The 26092-nt window shown below is 36.3% G+C and overlaps 1 protein-coding gene across 8 annotated transcripts in view; it reads right to left on the bottom strand.

The window, feature by feature from the left end:
* Nucleotides 1-26092, bottom strand: part of VPS13B (vacuolar protein sorting 13 homolog B) — a 449295-nt gene that overhangs the window by 146706 nt on the left and 276497 nt on the right. For all 8 annotated transcript variants that reach the window (XM_065054087.1, XM_065054081.1, XM_065054083.1 and 5 more), the window contains 3 exons: nucleotides 11904-12107; nucleotides 2284-2410; nucleotides 451-594 (listed from right to left, as the gene is read on the bottom strand). In XM_065054087.1, coding sequence (XP_064910159.1) covers nucleotides 451-594; nucleotides 2284-2410; nucleotides 11904-12107 — 475 coding nt within the window. The remainder of the gene's footprint in view (nucleotides 1-450; nucleotides 595-2283; nucleotides 2411-11903; nucleotides 12108-26092) is intronic.

The raw sequence follows: 26092 nt of genomic DNA, 5'->3' as shown, positions 1-26092 counted from the left end.
ATCAGAGGTGGATCAAGAAAAGACAGTGGTTACCAGGCACAATGAAAATTTCATAGTTTACTGGCTTTAGTGAAGCACACACTGTAGCAAGTGAACTCATAAGAAGATGCCAAAGCTTCAATAGAAGTTAAAATGAAATGCCAAAAAACCTCAAAAACCTACTTCAAAGTTTATTTCCTTCATGTTTTACATAAGACAATTGTCTCTTTACATAAGATAATTCTCCTTGTACATAAGATGCTGCAGAATCACCTTAGTCCAATTTACTGAATAATATTTTTGTTAAAATAACATATCCTATTTCTTAAAACAAGATAGAATGCACTTTAAAGCTGGCCAAACACAAATAACAATAATACACATATTTCATTTAGCTATATAATTTTGTCTAGATGATGTAAACAGCTACAGTGCTTTAACAGAACCAGCTGCAAACCAGGGAAGACCTACCTCGGTGGTGCCACTGGAAGGTTCTAGTCCAACCATATTGGCTTGTACCAGCTGCTGAAGAAGTTGTACTTGAGCCACATTGAGGAAGAAATCCAGGTTTGTTGTCACATTCACCTCCAAAGAATGACCACACACCAAAATTTCCTGTGGAAAAATCAAAGGAAAATACCAGATAAAAGCTATTCGGGAAATGATTTTCAGCTTCTATATAACTATATGGTGATTCTCTGCTGTAGTCAATCAGGCCTTTTTAGGAGGAAGTGGCTTCTAAAAAAGATGCAGCTCATTCTTTGCTTTGCTTTCAACAGCATAACTATTAAAACAAATTTTGGAAGAAATGCATCTCACGTGTGAGGTCTTGTTTCCATCTCTTGGTAGTATCAAACAGTGGACTGTCAGGCTTTCTTTTTCATTTCCTGGCAATGACTACAATTCTCCTTTCCTTCCAAGAAAAGTATGTATTTTTTTTTTATCATAAACTCTGATAGATTTATAATGAAATCATGTGTTGGAACTCACTGATAACCAACCTAATTGATATCTCTTTGTCTGTAAACCATTATTAATAACTTGGCAAAGCTAACTGGATGGCCACTGTTTTTTTGGTGTTATCTAGCACATAAAAAGCTCTTTACCACTGTTGGCAAGTGCTAAAGAGATGAAAACCAGAACCAATGCAAAATGGTTGCTTAATCAGTAGAAGCACTGCCCCTTCTCATGAGAAGGCTGCACAACGTTCAAGCTCTTCAAAAGCTTAACTAGACCTCTCCCTTCATCAATGAGTGTCAGCCGCGGAACAGACAGCAAGAAGAATGTATGCATGAAGAACACTGAAATTCTTGAACACGGGCATTAGTAAAGCTCAGAGAGTTTTTTCTTTTTTTTTTTAATTGAATGAATTCTATGCATCCCAGCCACGCTCTAAGGTTTCTACTTGTTTTTACATTAAATAATTCTCCATCTGCCATTGTGATAATGCTTTACACAAAACATGAAGCTGTCAATTTTTTCTTTCTATACCCATTACCTATTATTTTCCAATAATGTACATCTATTATACGTTGCAATCCACACCCAATACTCTTTACGCTCTTATACCAGTTTTGCTTTTCCCCGGAGGCAGCTGTTATGAGAAATACTCCTTGTGAGCTGACAAAAACTTTCTGATATTTCCACTACATAAAACTTTTTTAATTCTTAAGCTACAAACTCACGTCAAAAAGTGAGCCAATCCCTTCTGTGTGTAACGTTCTTCACAGACTAATCATTAACAAGCTGACACACAGCCCATTGGTTAAAGTGATTGTTAAACCTGGAATACCTTGAAGTACCCACAGTAATGGTTGGGGGATGGATGCTGTGTGGAAATTTGTGGGCTTGAAAATCTGGCTAAAAGAACTCTCCTCAAGTTTCTTCTTATAGAAGATTACACTTTGAGGCTTCTTTATGTGAAGCTTGTGAATAGAATGTTTTGTAATGTTGTACTATAGCACCTCTTCTCAACACCCTTCCATCACAAATATTTATTAAAACATTGCTGGAAATCATTAAAGGATTCCCACTGTCTGAATTGCAAACAGGCTTATCTACCTCTGGACAGGCTACCTTTAATATCAAACTCTTCATGCAAATTCTTTCTCCAGCAAATAAAGAACATTTCAGCTAGTGATTAGTGGTGGGTTTGTGAGTGTGTGTGTATGCGCGCCTTTGTTTTTTCAGTTGGTGATCTCTGTATTTGAAAAGACCTGGACCTTAAAATGGTGGAACAGTACAATAGCAAGATTATCAACATATTAAAAATGACACTTATTGCGTTTCATATTTTGTACTGACCTCTGGGTGTAAATTCTCCGCAGCATCAATTTTTGTAAAAATAATTGCAGGAGCTGCAGTTATTCGAACTGTGAAATCTGTTAAAATTGGAGTTAAAATTGCTCTCCTTTCCTGATGCCGCCTTATGCTAAAAAAAAAAAAAAGAAAAGAAAAGAAAAGAAAAGAAAAAAAAGAAAATATTAAAACACATTATAAATTCTTGAGGGGCAAAAGCGTTTCAGATTCTTCTTTACATCCAGCATGTAGTACAAAACTGCTTCAATGCCAGTTTGGCATTTGATTGCTACCTCAATAAGCATTAAATATCACTATAAATCATGTTAATTCGCATCCTGAAGGCCAACTTTTACCTTCACAGAAAAAGTATGACCAAATATTTAACTCTTCAGCCCATCTCCAAGTAGACAAGCTTGACATTTGAGATAGCTTCTTCTACTGTTCAATGAACTATACAAAGTAATTTGAACAAAGATATAAACTTTATAATCAGTATTTTTCAAACTTGCCTGTGGATGCCCTTCGCTTTGTGAATACCTGTCCTGAAGCCTGTGCAACATTTGAATTCATACATTATGACTCTGAAGTGAAAAAATTCTGCACAAAATGTAACCGACACAAATATCAGTGACATGAAAAATTAAACTAGCAAACCCCATGAAAACTTTAGGCCTCAAACATTAATTTTATAATAACTACTGCCCAAGATGTTTAAAATACCTTGAAAATGGAGGGATGTCAGTTTTCCTCCTCTGCTTCTGTCACTGGTTGTTCTTAGTTGGTGCCTTTTCATCTAAATATCAACATTTGCTTGCCAAGAATATTAGCACCATTAAACCTGATAATTACAATGGTTTTCCAGCTGGGTGTTTATTTTTTTTTCCCCTTACTAAGCCTAGAGGGACAATCCTGTTATAGATGGATCACTAATAGCTTGTGACAACACATTCCAAATTGCCAGAATCTTCTGGGTCAGGTCAAATAAACTATTGCCACAAAATGCCACCTGAGAGCCTCTGATCAAAGAACAAAAAATGTAATGAGATCAAGATGGTGCTCAGCACCTAAGACAGGATACAATTCAAACTCCTAGGAGAACCCTGCCATCACGATAGGTTTATTTGATAATTCTTTTTACCTATCATCATTTATAGAAATGCTAAAAAACTGCATTTCACCAAGGAGAACTCTAAATATCATCAAAATTTATTGGTCCAAAGTAAGTTTCCCTATGCTTAGAAAATTATCAACTGTGAAAGAAAGCAAGTTGAAAGCATACACTAATTTATGCAACTATCCATCATGGTATAAGACCAAACACCACTGCCATATAGGAGAAGAGGACAGATCTGTGCAGGACTCTTCAGACATATCTGTGTATCAGTTTGGCGTCCTCACATTAACTTTAGTCTTGCTGTCTCCTGCTGTCTCCAATAAAGAAGATGCAGCAGAAATTGCACAAATGCACCAAACACATGAACTCTGAAATTAGTCCTTGCAATCAGCTGGAGTTATCCATGTTACTGTCATTAAACAATATGGTTATATGCCTATCTCTTGACTGCGTGTGGAATAGGTAATGAAATCTCTTGATTAAAAACAGGCATCGATATACATGGTTGTTGTGGTTTAACCTGAGCTAGCAATACAACCAAAACGGCTGCTCACTTCCTCGCCTTTCGCCCGCCAAATAGGAGAGAGAATCAAAAGGGAAGGGAGAAACTTGGATTGAGATAAACACAGTTTAATAAAATAACAAAATACTAATACACTACTAGTAAATATATATATACATAAAATATAAAATAGAATATAAAATAAAAGATACTCAATGCAGTTCCTCATGAACTCTGTCCACACTGAGCAGCTGGTCCCAGGCAGCAGCACCTGGTCCCAACAGCTGACCCAAGAGAGAGAAAAGAGAAAAAGCCAGAAAGGCCCAGAGGCCTCTGCAAATGGCAGGATGGCAAAAATGCCAAACTAATGCAAGTCCGAACAGAACTTCCCTGTACCATCCTGGCTCCAACGAAGAGAGCGAAGAAAGCAAAGAAGTGAGAGAATGTGAGAGAGCACTGGAAGACCCCGACTCTTCTTAAATCTGAAGCATGACACTAATGGGATGGAATACTCTCATTGCTCAGTCTGGGTGTCAGTCAAGCTCTGCCCCATCCATGCCCACTTCCTTGATGCCTGACACCTGTGGGCAGAGCGCTCAATGTCCTTGGCTCTCAGACCAGAGCAATTAAAAACATTAACTCTGTCCCAGGGTGTTACCTTCTTGTTCTCAAACTAGATGCAAATAATGACTGTACTAGCTAAGAAAAAGAAAGGTTTCTAACAGTGTGAAGAAAATTAACTCATTTTCGTTCAAGCCAGCACAATGGTCTAGTAAAAGTAATGGTTCTTAAAGGGATTATGTTGAAATATACACAATCGCAAATTCTGATTGTTCGTAGGCCAAGAGTTAGGCTGATAAGAAATTAAACAGATATCATAACTTGACTGTAATTCAGTCAAGATAGAAAGATTCAGAATCCATAGATGGCAATTTACTGCTTAGACTATTTTTATTTTGATGCTTCAAATTCTACTAACAATTTGCTTAATTGTCCTCAAAACATGTAGAAAACACAGTGACCTATAAGGGAATATAAACTGTCAGATGTGGGTAAGCCTTAAAGCTTTAAAATTTATTTAGGGCAACAGTATACACAAGTTAACAGTAGATGCTAAGGAGCACAGAGCTAGTATTTACTGAGCATAAGTCTAATAAACTTTTGCTTCAAATGACCTTCACAAACACTGCTGAGCAGGCTGCACACTACCATAAGTAGTATGCAGCATACTTACGAGCAAGCCAATTAGTGAGTGTGAGAAAATTACCATCTTACATCAAAAGCTTTTACATTTCAGTCAGCTGTAGCTTTGCTGATCTGTAATGATGTTTTTTTAAAGCAAGATTAGCCTAATTAGATCTTAAAATTAGAAAGCAGACCAGCTAGTGGTTAGCATACAACTTCAACTAAGAAAATGGTCTTAGATTTTGCTACTTCTACAAATGCTTCTCTCCCTGCCATCACCTTCAATTTATATTTAAACCAGATGGCTTTCTACCCAACTCCTATTTCCCCTTCTCAATAGGATGATAAAGAAATGCCTTTGTTTTTGAGGAAAATAAAGAGCTAAGTAGTAGATCAATTCTATAAAATAACACACAGCTGTACATTAGAAAACTTCCACTTGAAGAGGCATAAAAATTCTAGGAAGTATGATTTCAATATATGAAACAGAGCTGTACAAGCAAGTTAATTGTTGACCCCCAAATCCACAGCTGGCTCTCTTCAATTGTTGTCCAAATTATTTTTCAGCTCATATATATCTCCCCTTTTCTTAATTTTCAAATATTGTTCTAATATTCTAATATATGCATCTTAAAGGACTTCTTTTTTTGGTAATACAGATCGATGGCTGACGGTTTTTTTTAAATTCTTTAAAAAAACAAAAATCACCCTGACATGGTATCCCTGTCCTGCTCTACTTACTAGTTTCTGCATTTCTAGCTGGTGAATTTGAAGCTCAGCCAAATCAAGTATTAGTAAAATAATTGTTAAGTACAAACAGAAGGCAAACAGAGCACAGTAAATAATGAAAGGAGAGGATATGAGAAAGAGCACAAAAGGAACAAAGAAACAAATTCCATTTTGAATTATTAAGTCTTCCACACTGCACCTAAGTGCACTGTTAACTTAACACAGGTGTACGCCACATGAGCTTATGAAAAAACTTGATTGTGAAGAGCGTAATGATGGCTCTATGTCTGCAGCACATTCATTCCATGGTTCATTTATGCATCTGTTATATATTTGTCTTGGAAAAAAAAAGGAAAAGCTAGTACTTTTAGAGATGTTAAAGCAGTTGATCATCTACACTTAAAAGTACAGCACATTTGAAAGACCATATGCTAACGCAAAGCACCAAGGCAGCAAAGCAGTTGTGAGGTGCGCTGACTTTGGGCTGTATGCGCCCAATAACGGGAACTCTGGTTACGGACCACAGACTCACATTGTCAAAGCACGGCACAAAAATGGTCTCTGTCCTCAAAGGCTTAAAATTTAAATATAAGAGAAACCAAACCTGTGGACAGGGAAGCAACAAGGAACAACTAACAGCACTATAGGCAACAATATCCATACAGCAGTAACCTGAAAGCTGTCCATTGAGTTTTTATATCACAATATAACACAAATGAATTTTGGGGGAAGGATTTGGAAGAAGGCATTGCAATAACTTTGTGAATGTTCACAGGAAGTGCCTTTATAACATATAGGTTAACCTAGGAGCAAGCAAGAAAGTGCTGCTTTGAAAATTAAACGCAGCAGCCTTCGTAACTGGTATGATGAGGTCTGATGAGCAGTGAGTGCAGATGTGTAAAAGCAAATGAAAGAATATACATAAGCGGAAACTGATAGACACAAGTCTGGAAGTACCTTGAAAGCAAAGACACATAATACGACAAAAAATGTTGTGGGAAGAAGAGAGAAAAAAAAAACATGAAGAACAGAATTTCTTAATCAAAGCAACAATATTTGCTTACATCAAATCAAATCATCAGTATTTGATTACATGCACTTAGAAGCACGTGGAATTTATATGAGAAGGAGGGACTGCCAAAGAGATGATGTTGCACTAATCAAGGAGATGTGATGATGTGAGACTGGATAAGCCGTGAAAATGCACGAAGGAGGACTATAACTTGGGCTTCTTATGTGGAAAAACTAATCAAAACAATAGAAAATACTAGCCACTAAGAGCTAAACATAACCTAGATGTGAAACTTGAAATAGTTGCCTTATTCTTATTTATAACTTTTTTTCTTAATAATACCTTAAGGAATTCAGAGTTTGAGCCTTTATATAATTAAAAAATTCATAGATCAGAGAGAAATTAATTTACATTCAATGCATTAATGTCAATCAAAAGCTCATTTATGCCATTAAGTTTACTATCTACTGACAGATGAGTCCTCACAGAGAATTCCGTGACTTGAAAAAGCAAAAAAATCCAAGTATTAGAGCAGAACAGGCCACATAATCGTTGTTCTGTAGTAGCGTGAGGCACGCAAAACCAAAGGTGTTATGTTGGTTAGGACTTCTGAAATATTTTTCGCTTGCAGGTTTCCTGTGTAGTTGTACAAATCATGTAATCCCTGATTCACAATGTATCAGGATATCTAACTACTAATGACATTGTCATGCCTCAGACCCCCCCCTCCCAGCGGGCAGAACCCTTCACAGCCCTTCAGCTCTCGGAGGTGTCGCAGCGATGCTGCGAGACACTGAAACAGCAATAGCAACATTTTGGGAACTATCTAATGACCAAAATCAGACAATGAACAAACGTATACCATGTGGCTGTACAGAATGATTATTGTTATATAATTATGCCTCAGTAAAGCTAATTTTCATCTCATTAAGAATGCTGTGCAACATTTCTTTGTTGTGGATTAGTGCAGAAAATAACATAGGCCATCTTATTGAGTTAAGCTTTCTACAGTATGAATACAAGCATGACTTCAGGTACAATAAACAGCAACTGAAATACAAGACTGAATACAAATGTATTGGATTTTATTTCAAAAGATTCACAGGGATGCCCCAACTTCCTTACACGTGGATCTACACACCACTTTTTTCTGGTCTTGCTTATTACAAGTTGGCAAGCTGCACTTCAAATTTCAAAAAAAAAACAAGCATGAAAATGAAAACTATTTAAAGAAAAATCTGCAGGAAAACTTTCTGAGGATCCTTTCAAAGGAGAAGTGGTATTTTGTTCAGTTTTGTACAACAGATCATTGGCTCCCTGACATACTCAATGAGAGTTGCAGAGAGCTGTTCCAGATGGTGCTATGCCAGTGACAAAACTATAATGCAGTATATTGCCACACTCAATTCACTACCACACAGAGAAGTAATGCTTTTAAGCTCAATTATTTTTTTTTTTTTTTAAATAACCAGAGTTTATTCAGGCTGCAGGAAGCAGAAGGTGCTGCTGGGAGCTGCAGAGGATTGCACAGGGATGGGGGCGAGGCCTCAAGAGAGGATGTACTTCTTTATTTCCTTCAGGGCTGTTGTTTTTTCCACTGAGAGGAGGGAGAGGGAGGAGGAGACCTGCAAGCTGTAAAAGCAGTTTTCAATCAAGAAAACTTCTTTTGGTTAAGTACTCCCAGTTCCCCAGATGCTGTTTGGTAAAGGGAATAAATGTGGACAGGTTTCATTTGTACATAACCTTATTAGAACTGTCTGACTGTTTCCAGTATTCTTTTTTATATATTACACCATTAGGGAGCTTTTTATAACATCTACGGTGAAGTATAAACATTTCATAGTGGGAAGAGTTATGATCCCTGATCCTCGGTACACCACAGCATTTGGGTGTCTTTTTTTCTGAGAGGGCATCCACCCGCCCAGAGGGCTCCAGTTCCCCCATCCTTCCCGGGGTGACCAGCGGGGGCAGACAATGCACCACACCAGCACTTCACAATAGCGCCTCTTGAAGAATTTTACACTAAACACCTTGAAAGGCTCAACACTATCTCAGAGCAACATTGTTTGCTTTCCAAATTACAATGTAAAAGTTTAATAAATTCAAACGCATGAGATATTAACTACTAGAAACACTGAACTCCAGAAAAAATGGTGGGAAAAACTGAAGGATTTACTGTGTGAGGACCGTTAAATCATTTAAATGATAAATTTACATGAAAAGCTTCAAATATGTGTTTGTACGATATCCATAAATCTTATATGTAGAATGATTTGGCTTTCATGCAGACTTTTAAAACAAGACCAAATTTCAACCCAGTAGACTGAATTACAATATAATCTACTTTAGAATTTTCACAACTACTTATTTAAAAAAATACAGTAATGATTTTAGAAATGGGAATGGAAAATGAATGGCTGGTATCTATGTTGAAGCCTTCTATAAAGTAACTGCATGAAATACGTGGATACATGTTGGATCCTCTACTGTACCACATGGTACCTAAGAATTAAGAAATGAGGGAAACAGATCTCAAAAAAGAATCTTAAACACCAGTGAATCTAATAAACCATAACACTGGATCTAAACAATAAGTAAAACCAAACAGAAGTATATTAAAACAAGAAAAAGAAACCAACCCTACATTAACTCAGTAAAAATCATTCATTACGTTTCAGCTTAAGCATGCCCAAGAAACTGAAAGAATTAAAAAAGAAAACAGTATCACAAATAGATGAAAGAATAAAGCTTCTGTGGTAGCTGCAGGAAATCTTAAGATAAACTTCACCCTGAAAACACTAAGCACCATGTAAAACACCATGCAGCTACCCTCTTGGTGCATGCTGGAAATATCTCAGCGGATAGCAGAGTTCAATGCAGGTTCTTCCAGTTCTCAGCACACCACTTCCACAGATCATAAAATAAACCCAGATGCAGCAAAACTGACTGCCAACTAAAAAGCAAAAGTACTGAAAAAGAACTGTAGTAAATATGTAAAATTTTAAGCCAAAAGGACAAGAAAACACTCATACCAACTTTCTCTTTAAACAAATTCAAGCTGGAATTAAAATACAGGATTGCATACCAGAAAGGAAAAGCTAATGTATTCCATTAAAAACGATCTGATTTAAAACCCAAGTAGAAGATTCATTCAAAAGCAATTTCAAAACAAACAATTATTTGTCAAATATATGCTAATAAATTTTTATTTTGGAAATCTGCTGAGGAAAAAAAATTGTCCACGCAATTATATAAAAAAGGGAACTCCAATTATTTGTAATAGCTGCTTCCCTTAATGTATTTTCAGGAATCCCACCCAACTTCCTATCCAAATCTATAACCACAAAGCTCAGACCAAAGTGTGCTGGCAATATGATTTCAGTCACCAATGTGAAAGAAAAGGAAAGCCAGATTCTCAGTGGCTGGCTTTGCTGTGTTGATTTAACTTGCCAACTGGCCACAAGTCCTTTCGAGATCAGAATCTCCTTATCTTTCAAGAAATGCCAGTGGTTCTATGTTGTTTTGTGGGAAAGAACTTCATGGGCAACTTGCCCAACATCAAGGTCCAATTAGAAGGTCGTACACATTTTTTCAAGGCTAAGAGTTTAAAAGATAAACCGTCTACGGAATTATACTATTTGAAAACAACAACAACAAACCACCACCACCAAAAAAACCAAAACAAAATGAAAAAACCCAATCAACCAACCAACCACCCCCCCCTCAAACCAACCAAACACACACACACATTAAAAGACAGGGAAGAACCAGGTGATCTTACAAATTATGAGTGGATACTTTTAGTGCATTTAAACTTTTATCTGTACTCTTGTCACTCCTTGTGGTTTTATCATTACTTTAGTTAGATCAGATTTTCCTGCCCTCTGTTTTTCAATGATAAACTGGAATTTATTCTTGATCACATTTTTTCCTGCACTCACTCCTCCAGAGTGACCTTATTTGCTCTCTTGGTCAATTCATCCCTCACAAAGCTCAGTCTGCGTGCCATCCTCAAGTAGCTTCTTTTGCTACAGCCTGCCTCACTTTCAGGAAAATCTCTGAGAGCCCTCTCATGTTCCCCTTTTTGAAAAATCAAACCAGCAATAGTTCAGTTTTTTCCTTTCCTTATAAATCTGCCTGGTTTTCTATATCACTTTCAGGAACTAGTCCCTCAATTCAGATAGGAATCTTATCTTAGGTGCCACAAAATTATGCACGCATTTCGTTCCAGCAAAAATGCTTCTAAATCCACAAAATGACTTTTGAAAGCTTGCTCTTGGTCAGCAGACCTCATTCCTGTCAGTTCGAAAAGAGAAATCTCACTGGTTCATAGTCTATAAAAATTTAGTTTTAAACTACCTGTATGAATTTTTAAGTATAAAAAGTATATCAAAACCAAGATAAAATTTTCAAATTTTCACAAATCACCAATTAAAACCCCCTATTTTAGATTGAAAACTTTAATATTTAAAATACCATGCAAGTGTTTGCATGCTTTGCTTTTCAACTCTTGTTTAACTAGAGGGTGGGGCTTTGCGTGCACATATCATACAATACACAATACCAGAGACTCAGCTGAAGTAACTAATTCTCCAAATTCATCTGGTTTTAGTTAGAGAAGTGCAAAAACCAATTCAGAACCAATAGGAAATGTTCTACTGTACCTTCCTCTAACTTAGAAATGTCTAAGCTGTTTTTACTCAAGCTTCGTAAAAATACAAACAAAAGAAGTTTAAAAAACAAAACAAAACAGCAACACAAAACAAAAAAACATACCTCAAACCTCCCACTGTAGACTGAGAAGCTGAAGTCTCAGCCCTGGAGTTATTTTTACGGACGTACAGTAAGTCAATCAGAAAAGAGCTTATAATGGAAACAAAGGCACATCACAACTAGACAGTAACTACAGTGTAATAATAGTAATATGCATTTCAAATGTATAAGCCAAAACTCCATGGAAATCTGCTTGTAATGTAAAGCAAAAACAATACAGAATATTTGATTTGGATATACTTGGAATGGTATCTACAGTGTTTGTGCTATGTAAATCTAGAAAAAGTAAGTTTTAAAAACCTTCCTACCTACTGGCCATGTTCCATTCGAGTGCTGGATTTTGAGAATTTCTTTCGCTCTCTGTCAAAACCCCTCCTTTTCCGTTTTCCTTCTCTGGTTTCAACTGATTCCAATGAGCAGTACCAATGTTTATGGACTGAAGATCTATTTGATATTGTCTGTCTTCAACCTCTGATCCAGGGTCTCGAAGTATTCCTAGATTGAGGGCTCTCCTGTAATGCCAAAGGGGAAAAAAAGAGTCAGCCAAAATCAGACCAATCACATATTCATTAAGATGCAAAATTAAGGTATCAATTTTGCCATTCCTGATTACATCTAATCATTACTTTTAGTCCAGGTTTAAAGAAGTATCCAGTATTACGAATGGTCTTATTGTGAGACAATGTTCCACTGTTCAAACTTATCGAAGAATAAAAATTAAAAAGAGCATTCCAAGGTGATGGAAAAACAATTCAAGCCTTTTAACATGCAACTTCAGTACAGTGCTTTGTTATTAAAATTCTTCTGACAAGTGAGAACAAAGCATTTTAGAGTGAACCACATTACTAGTGGTAAATTCTACTACATTACATTTTACTAAACATTTCAATCTTGAGCTGAGCCTGGGAAACAGTCACACACAACTTCAACAAAATATTCAAGAGCTTTTGGACGAGTGGAAGTGGCTAAGACCACTCTGTTTTACCAGCAACCAGTGTCAGAGGAGTTGTCTACTACCATTTGTCTTTGCTAACAACCACTAGTAAATCTTAGAAAAAAATTATCTTGCCCTTCCTACACTGGGAACAATACAGCTTTATGTGCACTGCTCATTTGATATTATAATAAAAATGCACAATTGAACTTATCACTTTCAAAACAAGCCAGTACAGGGGATCTATTATATATATATAAAAATTTATTTTTTTGCTTTGAATCTATGATCACATCAAATTGTAGTCAATTTGTATTGATTTCATACATCTGAGGTGAAGCTTAAGCTTCTTATTTGCCTAAGCCATCCAATCCACTGTTCCATTCTAGGTTCTTGTCTTATGCCAGAGTCATTCTTTAGTATATAACTGCTGCCTCCACAGAGAACTTCGTAATTCTGCAATTTGTTTAATCATTGATGCTAACAATGAGGTTCCATCTGAATATCAGGAGAAGTTTCTTTACTTTGAGGGTGACAGAACATTGGAACAGGCTGCCCAAAGAGATTGTGGAGTCTCCTTCTCTGAGACATTCAAGACCTGCCTGGACACATTCCTGTGCAATCTCCTCTGGTGAATCTGCTTTAGCAGGTGGGTTGGACTAGATGAGCTCCAGAGGTCTCTTCCAACCCCAGCCATTCTGTGTAATCTACAAATAAATAAGGATTAAAGCAGCACATCTCAACCTGCGATGCACACACCGCATGCAATCTGTGAGCATAGGTATACAACCTATTTCAAGGTGCAATCCCAGTGCTGCCCAAATGCAAACACAGTTCACACGGTTACCACCATTGCCACCTGTTGCCAATGGAGTATGCTAGCAATTAAGAAAATTAAGTATTAGTAATATATCCTATCTACCCACAGAGGTTTGTGAATGGCAGGAGAGCCGTTTTTATTGAGTCATTCCTGGTGAAGCTGTGTGACAGCACTGTTCAGTAGCCCTATAACTTTCTTAAATGCTTAGCAGAAATACACTGAAAAGCTGTTATGTCAGTAGTGGCATTTCAAAATGAAATGCGGTTTCTTAAATCTCAAGGACGTGTTTGTCAGTTTTCCACATAAATCTAACCATAACAAACTGTGTCTTTTATTATTCTTTCTAGGCATTATTTCATCAATATGAATGCAGTTTGTTTGTTTGTTTTTCAATAAAAAACAAAACAAAACCAAGTAACACTGTAGATTATTGTATGACCCAGTGTCTATTTACATACTTTGTCTAATGCACATAAATATTGGAATATATGTTTTGCAAAAATACTACTGAAAATACAGCAACAAATTAAGTATTTTATGAAATCTGAATATGATACTAATTTCAGCTGCATAATGATTTCTTCTCTCCTGTGCTTCACAGAAAAAAATATGTTTCATTTGTTCTTTTATGAGCAGCTTGAGAACTTGCATTAAGCTGCACCTAGTGCTATATTCCCTAGGTCGGTTCAGCACAACCGCAACCTTGTGAACTGAATTCCTAGAGCAAAATGTGGCTGTTTGCACCAATCTGAAACTCCCCATTATGATGATGGCTTTCTTCCCATCATAAAGTTACTTATTTAAATATAAAACTCAAGGAAATAACTCTTTGGCACACAGTTTTAGGTGCAGCAAAATATGCACAGCTAGTATTCAGACACAAGGTATTGGTGCATTGCATTACTAGTATAAGATACGTCCATTGCATCTTTTTTATTTGATCCAATTGATTTTCTAAAATCTCAAGGAGTGGATAATGTTTGTACTGCTTTGGGATATCACAGCCTAATACTTTCACACTGATACAAAAACTGTACTTTCATTCTGTTCCTACTATTAACAATTTTATATATGCAATACAAATCTCTTCCTCTGATCCTTTTGATGCACCTTTGAAATCTAAATTGTTCCTATAGATTATTCATTTCAAGAAACACATATTTTACACAAACATGTAAAATACAAGGATTAGTTATTCATGTTTTGACTAAGCTGATTACTGCTTTCAGAAGGTACAACCTGTCAGGTTTATACAAGGATCAAAATATAGCCTTTTCCCAAATTAATTCGGTACATACGGTCATTTACATCATGTACATAATCATCTACATATTCACTCATACCTGTTTTTCCATGTTAACTATTTTAATAAGTACACCTCTAATTTCTGGTTATATGCATCCTAGACAGATGAGAAGTTAAACCACAGCAGAATTGGCCTAATCTTGAGCATGCATGTTATGGATGAACTCTGCAGCCCTTTTGGTTCTGCAGCTTTCAAAAGCCTTGTTGGAAATACTATAAGGGAAACTGAATAAGCCAAATACATGACTTCTCTATCCCTGGCATAAACGCCATTTTACCAGCTGAAATGTACCATAGGCTTTACAATTTTATTTGCATTCTCCTTCCGAAAACAACTTCGCTATCCCATTTGAACCTGGCAGCAGGTAGAATATAGCAGTTGGCCAATAATACAATGAGATCATAAACAACAGAAGACAACTATAAGCATGTAACAGTTTTAATGTTTTTCTTTTTTAAATTGATTTAGTCTGGGTCAGGCTTTTTGTATGTTTATATAATAAACAGCTCATGTTGAACCAGTTACGACATGCTGCTGAATAGACACAATTCTCAGACCCACTGTAAAGAAGTGCATTCATTTATAGCTCATCTGAAATGTACAAAAAGCTAAACAAGCCAGGAAAATGGCAGTTAAAGAATATATATTATGTGATGAATAAGAAATATACACAGACTTTACACCCAACAGCTAATTTTTGTTGACACTTGCTAGGTCTGTGTGCACTGATTTCCACCTCCAGGTACAGAGATGACAAACCAATCTCTCCAAATTTCAATTACTGAAGGATTTGTCTGGAAACAATAAGCTTGGATCAATGCATACCCTCTACTTCACGGGCGTAAAACCAGTGGCACCCTGTTGGACCTGCATATAGATGCTATGCAAGAAGACCACCTCCTCTTCTGCTTAAGCTTGTTGAGTCCTAGCCCAATGTAGTATGAAAGCCCATCACCTACGAATGAGACGTGACCGAACTACTGTAGAAATCACAGTAATATTTATCACCGATCTTTGTCTGAATTCAATTCAATAAAATTTCCTAAACTTATTCTTTTCAACAAGGCCATTGAATGTGTAATACCAAATGGGAAATTGAAACAACTGTTCCTGAGGGAAGCAATGGACTAAGCTCCATTTGGAGTGAGAAACTACAGATGTTAAGAAGGGCATTCAACAAAAACGTGGTAAACCTAGAGTATCTATGATAACAATATTTGCCTTTGAAAATGCTGAGCCTCTCTCGGTAAAACCTGAGAGAGGAATCAGCTTTCCAAAGAAGGGCAACTTTAAAAAAAAAAAAAAAAAAATTGTAGAAATAGATGTCTCTTTGTCACAGGCAAAGAAGCTAATACTTGCCACGGGGAGAGAAACACAACTTCCCCAACATCACAGAACATACAAAGACATGATCTTAGATCAGAAATAAAAGGAAACCTGCAGCATGAGAGTTCAGGATATAAGACTTGGATTGCCCAATTTTGGAGACATTAGAAAAATGTATTTGTGAGGAATACCAAAAGAAGGAGAATTTAGGGGAAAAAAAAAGAGGGCATAGTAGTGGACAAGGGGGAGAAGAAAGATGTTGTCAGGACACCAATGCTGAAATTCAAGAAAAGCAGCAGGTAAGAAAATACTATTATTGCAAGAAAAGAGGACAAGACATCCTTAGGCAAGAAGGGGAGGCCCTAACAAATTCCTTAAATTTTGTCCATGATCCTGAGTAAGCATTCTGCCATACCGAGTGAACTCCATGTCTTCCCCAAAGGGTAACCTCAACTTTGCTTGCCCACCTTGCCATCTGTCCATCGGGAGACTTACCTGTGGTTTAACAAACATAGGGGTTTTGACTGCTGGGATACTGGCAACAGATTATTTTAGTCTGGGTAAGCAGGGCAGGCTACCAGTAATCTCCAGCTCTCACTACTTCTGCCTCTTTTCCCCAGGAGCTGTGCCACATGTGGCTGGCTCTGTTGGCAGCTGCTCCTTCTCCCCCTCCAGCTCAGCCTCAGAAGAACTTCACTACTGCCCCATCTCCACCCTTGCTGGCAGCATACTCTGGATTGGATGCCAGCAAATTGTTATTAAATACAAAGATAAACTGAGTACAGTAAAGGCCCTTTGTTTAACACTTTACTGATTAGCAAGTGATACTGTTTCATTCATATGTCTATACTCACTTTTCATTTTAACATTACATTTAATCTTTACAGGAATCTTTTGAACAACGAAAACTACATTCCCCCCGATTAGCTCTTGTGTTGTGTTCTGTGTAGCCAGATACATCAGCATTACCTACCCAAGACAATACCTGGTAGGTGTCCTGTAAGTCAAAGTGGTTAAGGTACCTGGGTTCATCTTCAGATGTGCAAGAAAACATCAGTGCCAGCTCTATGAGCAAAATAAAAATGACCACTTCCAAACATTTACATGGTGGACAAATAAATCGCATTACTAAGACAGAGGAAGAAGTTATTGATTGAATTCTAACTGAATAAGTTTTGTAGTCATCAATGGTCATACTTTGAACTCCGTAATGATTTGCAGTGTTTACAGCTTTTGTGAATAGATATGAATCATCTTAGAGGTAGATGGTTTGTGCAATCAGTATGTTGAAAAAAAGACTAGCAATGACTGAAACACATACAAAAAATTCTTTTGATTGTACTAGACTGCTTCAAACAACTGATATAATGAAGCAAAAAGCACAACGGGCAATTTCCCTCTATTTTAAACTAAGGTTGGATAAGTGTCTGACTTGTGTTTCTTGGGCACTACTTCCTTTTTAGTTCTGTATACCTACAGATGAGCATATCATGCTGAAGAAAGGAACGAGTGAAAGTGCAAAAAAAGCTGTTTCTCTTAAATATCTCCAAGCTAGGTATTAAACAGTCACATTTGAAACAAATGTCAATAGAATAGACAGAAATACAGACTTCTCCCATCTCACTGCTTCTAGACTTTCCCAGTTGTACAGCAACAACTCTTATATGGAATATAATAATAGTAATAAACTACTTTTTCCAAAAAATCTTACTGAAATACGCTCTTTTCCTTTTACACAGCTTTTTCTTGCCAAGCTGAAGTAGGCAAGAAGATTTTTCTTTGAAATAGACAACACAGAGAAAAATCTCAGTTCTTAAACAACCTGCTCAGAGAGGAATAACTGTAGAATGAAAATCACTTTTGCTTTGGCTAATTACTTTGTGTCCTCTACTTGACCAGTTTCATCAACTGCAACTATTAATTCATACAGATATTTACTTTCATCCAAAACCATTTTTTAAATGACTGATTTTCACTGAACTATCATAATACAAGAGAACAGATTTGGAAATTGGGAGAACGGAATTGAATGGTTAGTGCCTATTTTGCACGTGTGGCTGACAGCCTCCCAAAGGGAATAGAAGATGCCAACTCCGCTAGAGCCTGAGGTGACAAATCGAGCCAGACGCATGGACAGGGAGAAGAGCTAAGTCTGCCTGGTCTTCACACATTGTGCACCAGAAGGTCTGGGATGAGGGAGGCTGCCTGGGCGGTCTCCTGCGGGCCTGCAGGACACAGCTCCCTCTCCGCAGGGCTCAAGCGTGCCAAAGGAAAACAGGAGAGGCAGATCGCATTCCTATTCTCTCTAAACTCTCTTATTACGTGACGCTAAGCAACAAAATTGACCTCTTCAACAATTTACTCATATATTTTCTGGGCATAATGCCAAAATGATGCTGTGAATATAATGAACTGATTGCACAGAAAACATTTTGAGATCATCAGATATACAGTACTGTAAGAATGGAAATATGAATAAAAATATGAATTAAAAATATGAATAAATATCAACTATTGCAATTTGTATCAATATACCATTAATGTATGCTATTTATGGAACTACTTACACGTTTTCATTTTGCAGCTCAGTAGGTACATATTCAGAGGAGAAAATAGCAACACCCCCTCATACCCATTAATTACAATGATGGTGCCAGGTGGGTGCTACTATAATTCCATTTGCTCTGTGTTTGGGAAGGTCAGATTTTAGTCAACTGGATCACACCAAGGTCAAAACTGGCAGCAGTGCATTGATCATATGAAAGCTACTAAACACATGAAAGGAATTACAGTATATCACACATCAAACATTTTGGCCCTGTGCTTCCTTCCTCTAGTCCTACGGGCAGGAAATGTTCTACATATCCAGTAAGTGACCAGACATTTAAAAGTAGCCCCTTGTCCCAAAGGCTCTGGTACAAAGAGCAAAAAGCTGAAGAACCTCTGCTGTGCAGTTGTCTTCTAGAGTTGTATCTGGAACGCAATATGAATGAACCTATGACAATAAGGTATGGCAAACTATACAGCAGTTTCAATCTCTCTCAAAGAAAAAAAAGCATAGAATGAAAGAAGGCTGAAGTTCGCAGCTGTGCATTTAGAAGTCATCTGTTTAATTACTTTTAGAATTTTATTCTTTAAATTCCACAGCAAAAGTAATAACAGCATAAGCAAATCTGAACTTCTGAAGATCAGTTTGTCATTTTCACACTGTTTAATGTTTAGACAGTTCAAGGAATCTCGTTATAGTTTTGAAGCATTCACCAAAATTCAGGGAGCATAGTATAAATATACAGTTGACAGACTGTATAAATGATATGTATGCACAATTCCAAAGGAAGGTCTGTGTGATATTTTTGGATGCCAAATGTTTCTAGAAAAAACAAGTGGAATAGACTTTCTCTAAATAGAGTCTGTGAGGAGAGAACTTGAAGAGTTTAAGTGGGTGGAGTGGAAGTCTGGGGTGGGGGATAGCAAAAAAAGCCAAAACACAATATAACCCAAAGACTTTTCTGGTTTTGTTTCATGGTAGAAATACTTATATCTCAAAACGTAATGCTGTTTGGCAGTAAAAGGATCTTTAGTTTTGATTTTTCAAATATTTCATGTGTACTTGGTTCACCACATAGCTAAAGTAAATAATCTTGTGTTTTTCCCCATTGCTTTCACCCTGTATTTTACTTTGTTTGTTTTAGCTGATTCACCTAGTTTAGTGGTACAATACCTCAGTCTTTTCGGATGTTCTATAAATTCACCTGGAAATACTGAGGTTGCGTTTCACTGAACACAGACTTCACATATTTGATGCACCAAAATTCTTTATAGGGTGTGGTACAACCTGGCACAATGGTACCAAGTAGCAGACAGACTGTCCACAGTGTGTTTGATAAGCTGACATGGGACAGGATTTCTTTTCACTGTTGTGTCAGTATATCAAACTCATACCTGGTCATCAGTCAAATTCTATACAAAGTAGTACGGAACACTAGTAAAGAACACCAGGTTTTCCTTTATATATAACAATGTGTACATTGTTATAGTTGATGTTTATAACACAGATAATATAATAAGAAACCATCTTTGGCACTGATGAAATTAGTTTCTCAATATGCCACCTTATAATATTTTCTTCTTTTTGCAGAATCATTGTATCCATAATGGCAAGCAGGAACTGTTTTTAAATGTAAAGTATGTCAATAACAAAGCCTTAAAAATGACCTCCTTTAATTCTTCTTTTCTGAAGTCCTTACACTGCTTTTTCCATTTAAATATCACTGGGAAACTGTCCTGGTAGAAAACTCATTCCATATTGATTATGATATATCTTTCCTTTCATGTTAAAGCCAGTATTTTGTCTTCCTTAAAATCCCATTAAACTATTGTTAACAGCACTTCCAAATTCAATATGAGTCTATGCCTAACAAGATACACTGAAGGGGAGTTTACTTTTAAATACACTTTTGAAGAAAAAACTAATCAACCAACCAACAAACCCAAAAGAAAAACACACTACCACCAACAAAAACAAAACACGAACAAACAAAACCAAAAAACACAAGAAAGAAAAAATACGCAAACATTTCTTAATTCATTATCAATGATTCTTAGGACTGCAAAAGGCAGAAATCACTCATAATCATATTGAAATAAGAGATATATCAAATAATGTGTATTTCACATTTCCCAAGAGAATTAAAACTTATCTTGTGCACACTGAGAGAAAATAAAAGATTATGATCTGACTAGAGAGGCAGTATAGTTTCAAGCTTCTTCTACTCGTGTTGTAGAAGAGTCCAGAGCCATCTATACAAATCTGGCCATACCACACAAATAATTCCCTGCAAAATACAAGGAATGGCAACTTTCATACACATTATGAGCTGTATGGGAGTACTCGAACCTTTACCTTTTTTTGTGTGTGTATTTTAAGGCTATAATGCTGTGATTAAGGCACGCTGCTTTTAATTGAATATTCTCTTACATGACTTCAATTTATCTACAGTATGCCTCTGGATCTCAGTAGAAAATCTGGAATTCAGCACAAATGCAGGGATTCACTTTATCTAAAACAGTTTTAGATACGAACACTATTGGAAGATAGTAAGCTACTTCAACGAGACCTTCCCCAGCTCACAGGTTATGAAACTGTAGTCAGTTAACCACTGCTATTCTGTTCAAACCAGACTGGCTCTTGCTTCTCCATTTTGAAATGCAATAGATGGTCCTAATATTCAGATTTATCTAGATTTACTAGCATCAGAATTAAGACAGAAGTTGCCTTAGGAGTGTACCAAGACAGGCTGAATGGCAAGATGGCCCTTTTAATCCTGAACACAGAGGAAAGCTCACGCTGTTGAAACAATCATTTTGCAGCAGAACATGCGAAGAGATATCAAGACAACTTCGGAAAAGGCAGTAAAAATCACCTAAATACTGCAAAAAGCAAGTGACTGTTTAATTACTGAATTGATAAGCTTATAGATTTCCTGCTGAAAACATGATTAACCTACTTGAGAAATCCAGTTTTGCCTGAATGCTCATTTTTTCTCATGACAAAACAGTATTTTTAACATTCTTCTGCCACTTTCCTCCCAATTTATGTTGCAAATCGACTGGTTTCTCAAGATATTGATGCATGTCAGTTTTCATTGATAATTGCCACAATCTCCTTCCTCTTCAGACATGATGCATGCCTGCATAATAATTGCATCTACTGTACTGTATTTTCAGGCAAGGAATTTGGTGTACTTCCATTTTTCCCAATCCCTTCTCTTTTTTAGAGATATTATACCTCCCTAAAATTAATTTTCCTGAAAGCACACCTTGAATATTTGTAAGTCTGAACTTTTCCCTTTGTGATTAAAATGTTATTTGACTTCTTTTCTTCAGCTTCTATGTAATGAATAAGACTTGGCTTCAGAGGTCAATGTAAAATCATCAGTGCCCACGAAAATATCCATGTTTTACCTCTTTTAGTTTCCTAAGAGAATTACAGCTCTGAGTTCACATGCCTGTGGGCAGAAACTCCCGCTATACAAACAGAAGCTGGTCAGCAGGCGAGATCTCAGTTATACAGAAAATGATTCTTCCATTTTCACATCTAGTTCTTTCTAGAGGAAATTTAGTATCAACTCCATGCTGATAAGTGTTTCCAGTACAATGAGTCTAAAGGAAGGTATGTTCATTTTAATTCTCAAAGGCATGAAGAGCCAAAAGACAATTTTTTCAAATTGGTGTCTAGTTTTTATAAAATATTTAGACTTGAACAATCAAGGTGGTGTTACCAAAACACAGGGCAAAACACAGCTTATCTGGTAAGTTTTCTCCTTTCTTTGCTTAGAGAACTCTTCTTGAACATAACAAAGAACAGAGTGCCCTCAAACTCCCTTGTCTTGCATTAGTCCTTATTGGATTTTTATAGGTTTCTTGTCAACTGCTTGAGAACCAGATAAAGCATAGGCCCCAAACCTTCCAGCTTTCCTAAGATCTGCTGTTGTCTTCTTTTTTTTTTTTTTAATCTCAGGAAAAGCTTTTGAACACCCATCTCTTCCATTACAAAAGTTAAATGTCCTCCTGAAAAAAACCACTTCCCCACCAGCATTTTCCAGTCTGTTCTGGCTTTGAAGGACAACCGAAACAGAGGAAAGAAGTGCTCCACTACAGCATACTTCGATTATGCAGATTATAATACACCTTTTGACAGTAATTCACCAATTATTTTAGAGACTTAAGGCAATGCCTTTAGGCAAGGTATTACTAGAGACTTCGGCTCCTCTTTACTATATCATTTATATTCTCAAAGTATGCCTAATGGAATCACACCTAAAAGTCACATTCTCCTTGACTTACAACCATTTGAGAAAGTTTTCAAGAACTACTAGTAACAACTTTGACAAAGGGTGTAAACTTCCACAGAGAAATCTAGAGAGGTTTTCTAAAAGAAAACAAGAGACTAAAGCTACTGAGAAGTATTTTGCACATCACTGAAAGGACTAATTTTTTCCAAATATTTAGTGAAAAATCCGGAAGATGTGGAAGGATGCAGCAAACCTTCAAGAGAGATCTGCTTGAAAGGTCAGTTCACAAATTTAATTCTGACACATAGAGTCTTAACTTAAAACCTGTAACAAAGCTGTGACTATAAGCCACACATTGTGTCCCATTCTTACAGTCATTTTTAAACCCACTAATTCTTCCATGTCTTAAATACAATGACCACAACTCAAATTTACGAATAGTTACTTCAGATTTAAGTGACTGTAGCTTTTTGTTTCTTCTATGCTGAAAAATAAATCGGTAACTTCTGTTTTAAAGGCATATTACTGCTAAATCTTAAACTGTGATACCAATATACTGAACTTTTTGAAAGTAAACTTTCACATGCACACAGATGCACCACTTCAAAAGAGTTATTTACTTAAAGGCTTTTTAATGTACTTAGAATATGCTTTAAAAGATGAAAAAGAGAACAAATGAAACCTATTAGGAAATGGACCTCAAAACTAATTCTTAGGATTAAAGTATAAAATATATAAAAATCTTAGAGAACCAGAAAGAACAGGTAAAGGACATGACAGTACATAAACTCAAGAGGATTCCCATTCATTATAAACTGTTGCTGAGGTAACTTTTGGCAGCAGGAGACAACATATTGTTAGAAACCTACATCCTGCCATAGGAAGCCACAGAATACACCACTGCCTTTGTAAACATTAAATATAAAACCTTCCCACTAAACTGGTTAAAGTCTACTATTCAGCATGTACACATAGCCTGCTGGAGATGTTTTTTAACAGAGGTTTTAAGTAAGCTCTAACTTACAGGGCAATATCAGGCCAGAGTCATCCTCATCTACTCAAACTGTCCCTGTGTATTCACAACATTGATCACGAAGACTACAAATTCCAACGTTGGGTATTTCAACTGACCCCATGAGGCACCCAAAACATATAAATGGTGGCAGTTACCAAGAAAATGCAGAGTTTTACTTTCTGCCTGGAGCTAAGATAAAATGCAAGGACACTACACAGATACAAACACACACAAATACCCAGCTCACTACTCTGCCCATTTGGGAAACAGCAAATTCTATCATATGTAGTTAGTTTGAGTCCAGTTTAGCAAATACAGTTGTCTAATTTTATTTTCTTTTATGAGCGGCAATGTGTGAAGAATACTATATGGAGATTTACAAAATTATTTTTAGAAAGCAACTTCTACAATGCTTGCAGTTACCTAATATATCAGGCATTTTTAATTATGCCAAGAACATGGAAAAATCAACCGTTGCAAGCTGTCTGAAGAATAAAGTGTGTCAAAAGAGAGTCTGAACCAACACACAGCAGAGAATTGCATCCCCCTGAATTTTTCTTGAATATACATACATATCCAACCTTAAACTGGGAAGCAGAAAAATTTCAGATTTGCTTTGCAGTTGGGATTGTTAATCTGCAAGTTTCTCCTTGTTTCTTGAAAAAATGTCACATATAAAGATTAAGTACTACTATTCAATAGTTAAGTAACTTTGGTTATGAGGAGCAGTTCAAATCTGTTCTGCTCCTATCCTGTAAGTACAAGACATATCTATGTATAGATACTCATACATTCTACTTGTGTCACCTCCACACCTGTTTATTTTTTACTGCTGGAGAACACACACTATCATGCCACAAAAATGGAGTATCTATGATTTATGCCAATAATTGACATTGAACTCAATGGTGGTGCCTGATACTATCTCTGTATTTTATTACTCTCAGCATGCACTTGTGTTAGCCATTAACATACCAGTGTTAGCTATTGCCTCCTCACAGAAAAAGAAAAAAAGAACAAACCCTAACAACCAAAAGCATCAGAGGGCATGAAAAATGTTTGGAGAGGCTGAAGAATGCTGCATTTATCTTTGTGTCCTACAACTAATAAATCCCATAAGAATATGAACCATTCCTAAAAAAAAAAAAATAAAAGAAAGAACAGCTTCTGAAATGCAACAAAAGCACTGTATATCAACTTTTTAATCTGTTTTTTTGTTGTTGTTGTTGATTTTTTTTTCTTTTTACTGCAGCATAATCAGTTTTAATAGTAATAATGGTAGATGAAGTAGCGTGCACAGTAAGAGCTTAAACATAAGAAACATTAAGCATGACTTTTGGTTGTGCTTAAGGCAGTTAAGCACTAAGCTATCTTGGAAAATCAGTAAGGGCGAGGAACCACACTCAACACAGTTTGAGTTGTTCAGGATAACAGTTAGAAGGATTTAATTTTGCCATGGGAGCTTTGAATAGTATCCCATTGAGAAATATGCTCAAATAACACGTAATCGTTCTCTACATTGCTGATAATCCTTTTTGTTAAATAATTGAAAACCAAAGTAGGAATACTTAACAACGGCAAATGGAAAAGAAAGACACTGGCAAAAGGTTTGCAAAAGAAAAATCTTCCTATCCAAAAAACAGTTTAAGAACTGTGGTATGAATTTGTCATAGATAAAACCCTGTGAGGGACATCAGAGAACCCACAAATATTTATGGAATGAACCGCAATCTGTATACAGAAGTTAATAAATGACTCATTACAAATGGGATATGGTTTTCCCAGTAACAGAAGCACACAACTTGCATTATATTTAACTTGAGATCCTGTTATAATTAAAATACTACAAAGAAAAAAAGTCTGCTTTATATATTACTGGAAAATACTTTTCAACAAACAAAACATTTGTTGAAACCAAATCTGATGGAACTTATATTTACCCACAAACAGTTAAGAAGAAAACTGTATAGAATAGTAACTTTTTAAAAGCTTTCCTGAATTATTTTAGAATAAACTATTTCTCACAGATGAGACTTTTGGATGCTAATTTTTCCACTATATAAGACAGAAAAATAACCTTGATATGTGGATTCGATCATATATGTTAAGAATCTGCAAAGGAAACCCTGGGAAGAAGCTGTAAGTAGTTTGTATAAAGTAACGGAACATTACTTAAGTAACTTGTATAGGGGGACCACTCTAACTCTTAAATTGGCATCAATTCCTAAGGACCAACTAATTATTTTCTCCCGCATTAACACAAACTCAAACACCTCCCCTTGTTTCCCCCAGTATTTTACAA

This window comes from Columba livia, chromosome 2 (genome assembly GCF_036013475.1).
Source record: "Columba livia isolate bColLiv1 breed racing homer chromosome 2, bColLiv1.pat.W.v2, whole genome shotgun sequence".
NCBI classification, from domain to species: domain Eukaryota; kingdom Metazoa; phylum Chordata; class Aves; order Columbiformes; family Columbidae; genus Columba; species Columba livia.
The sequence above is the reverse complement of the archived record's forward strand: the minus strand, read 5'-3'. Positions and strand labels throughout refer to the sequence as shown.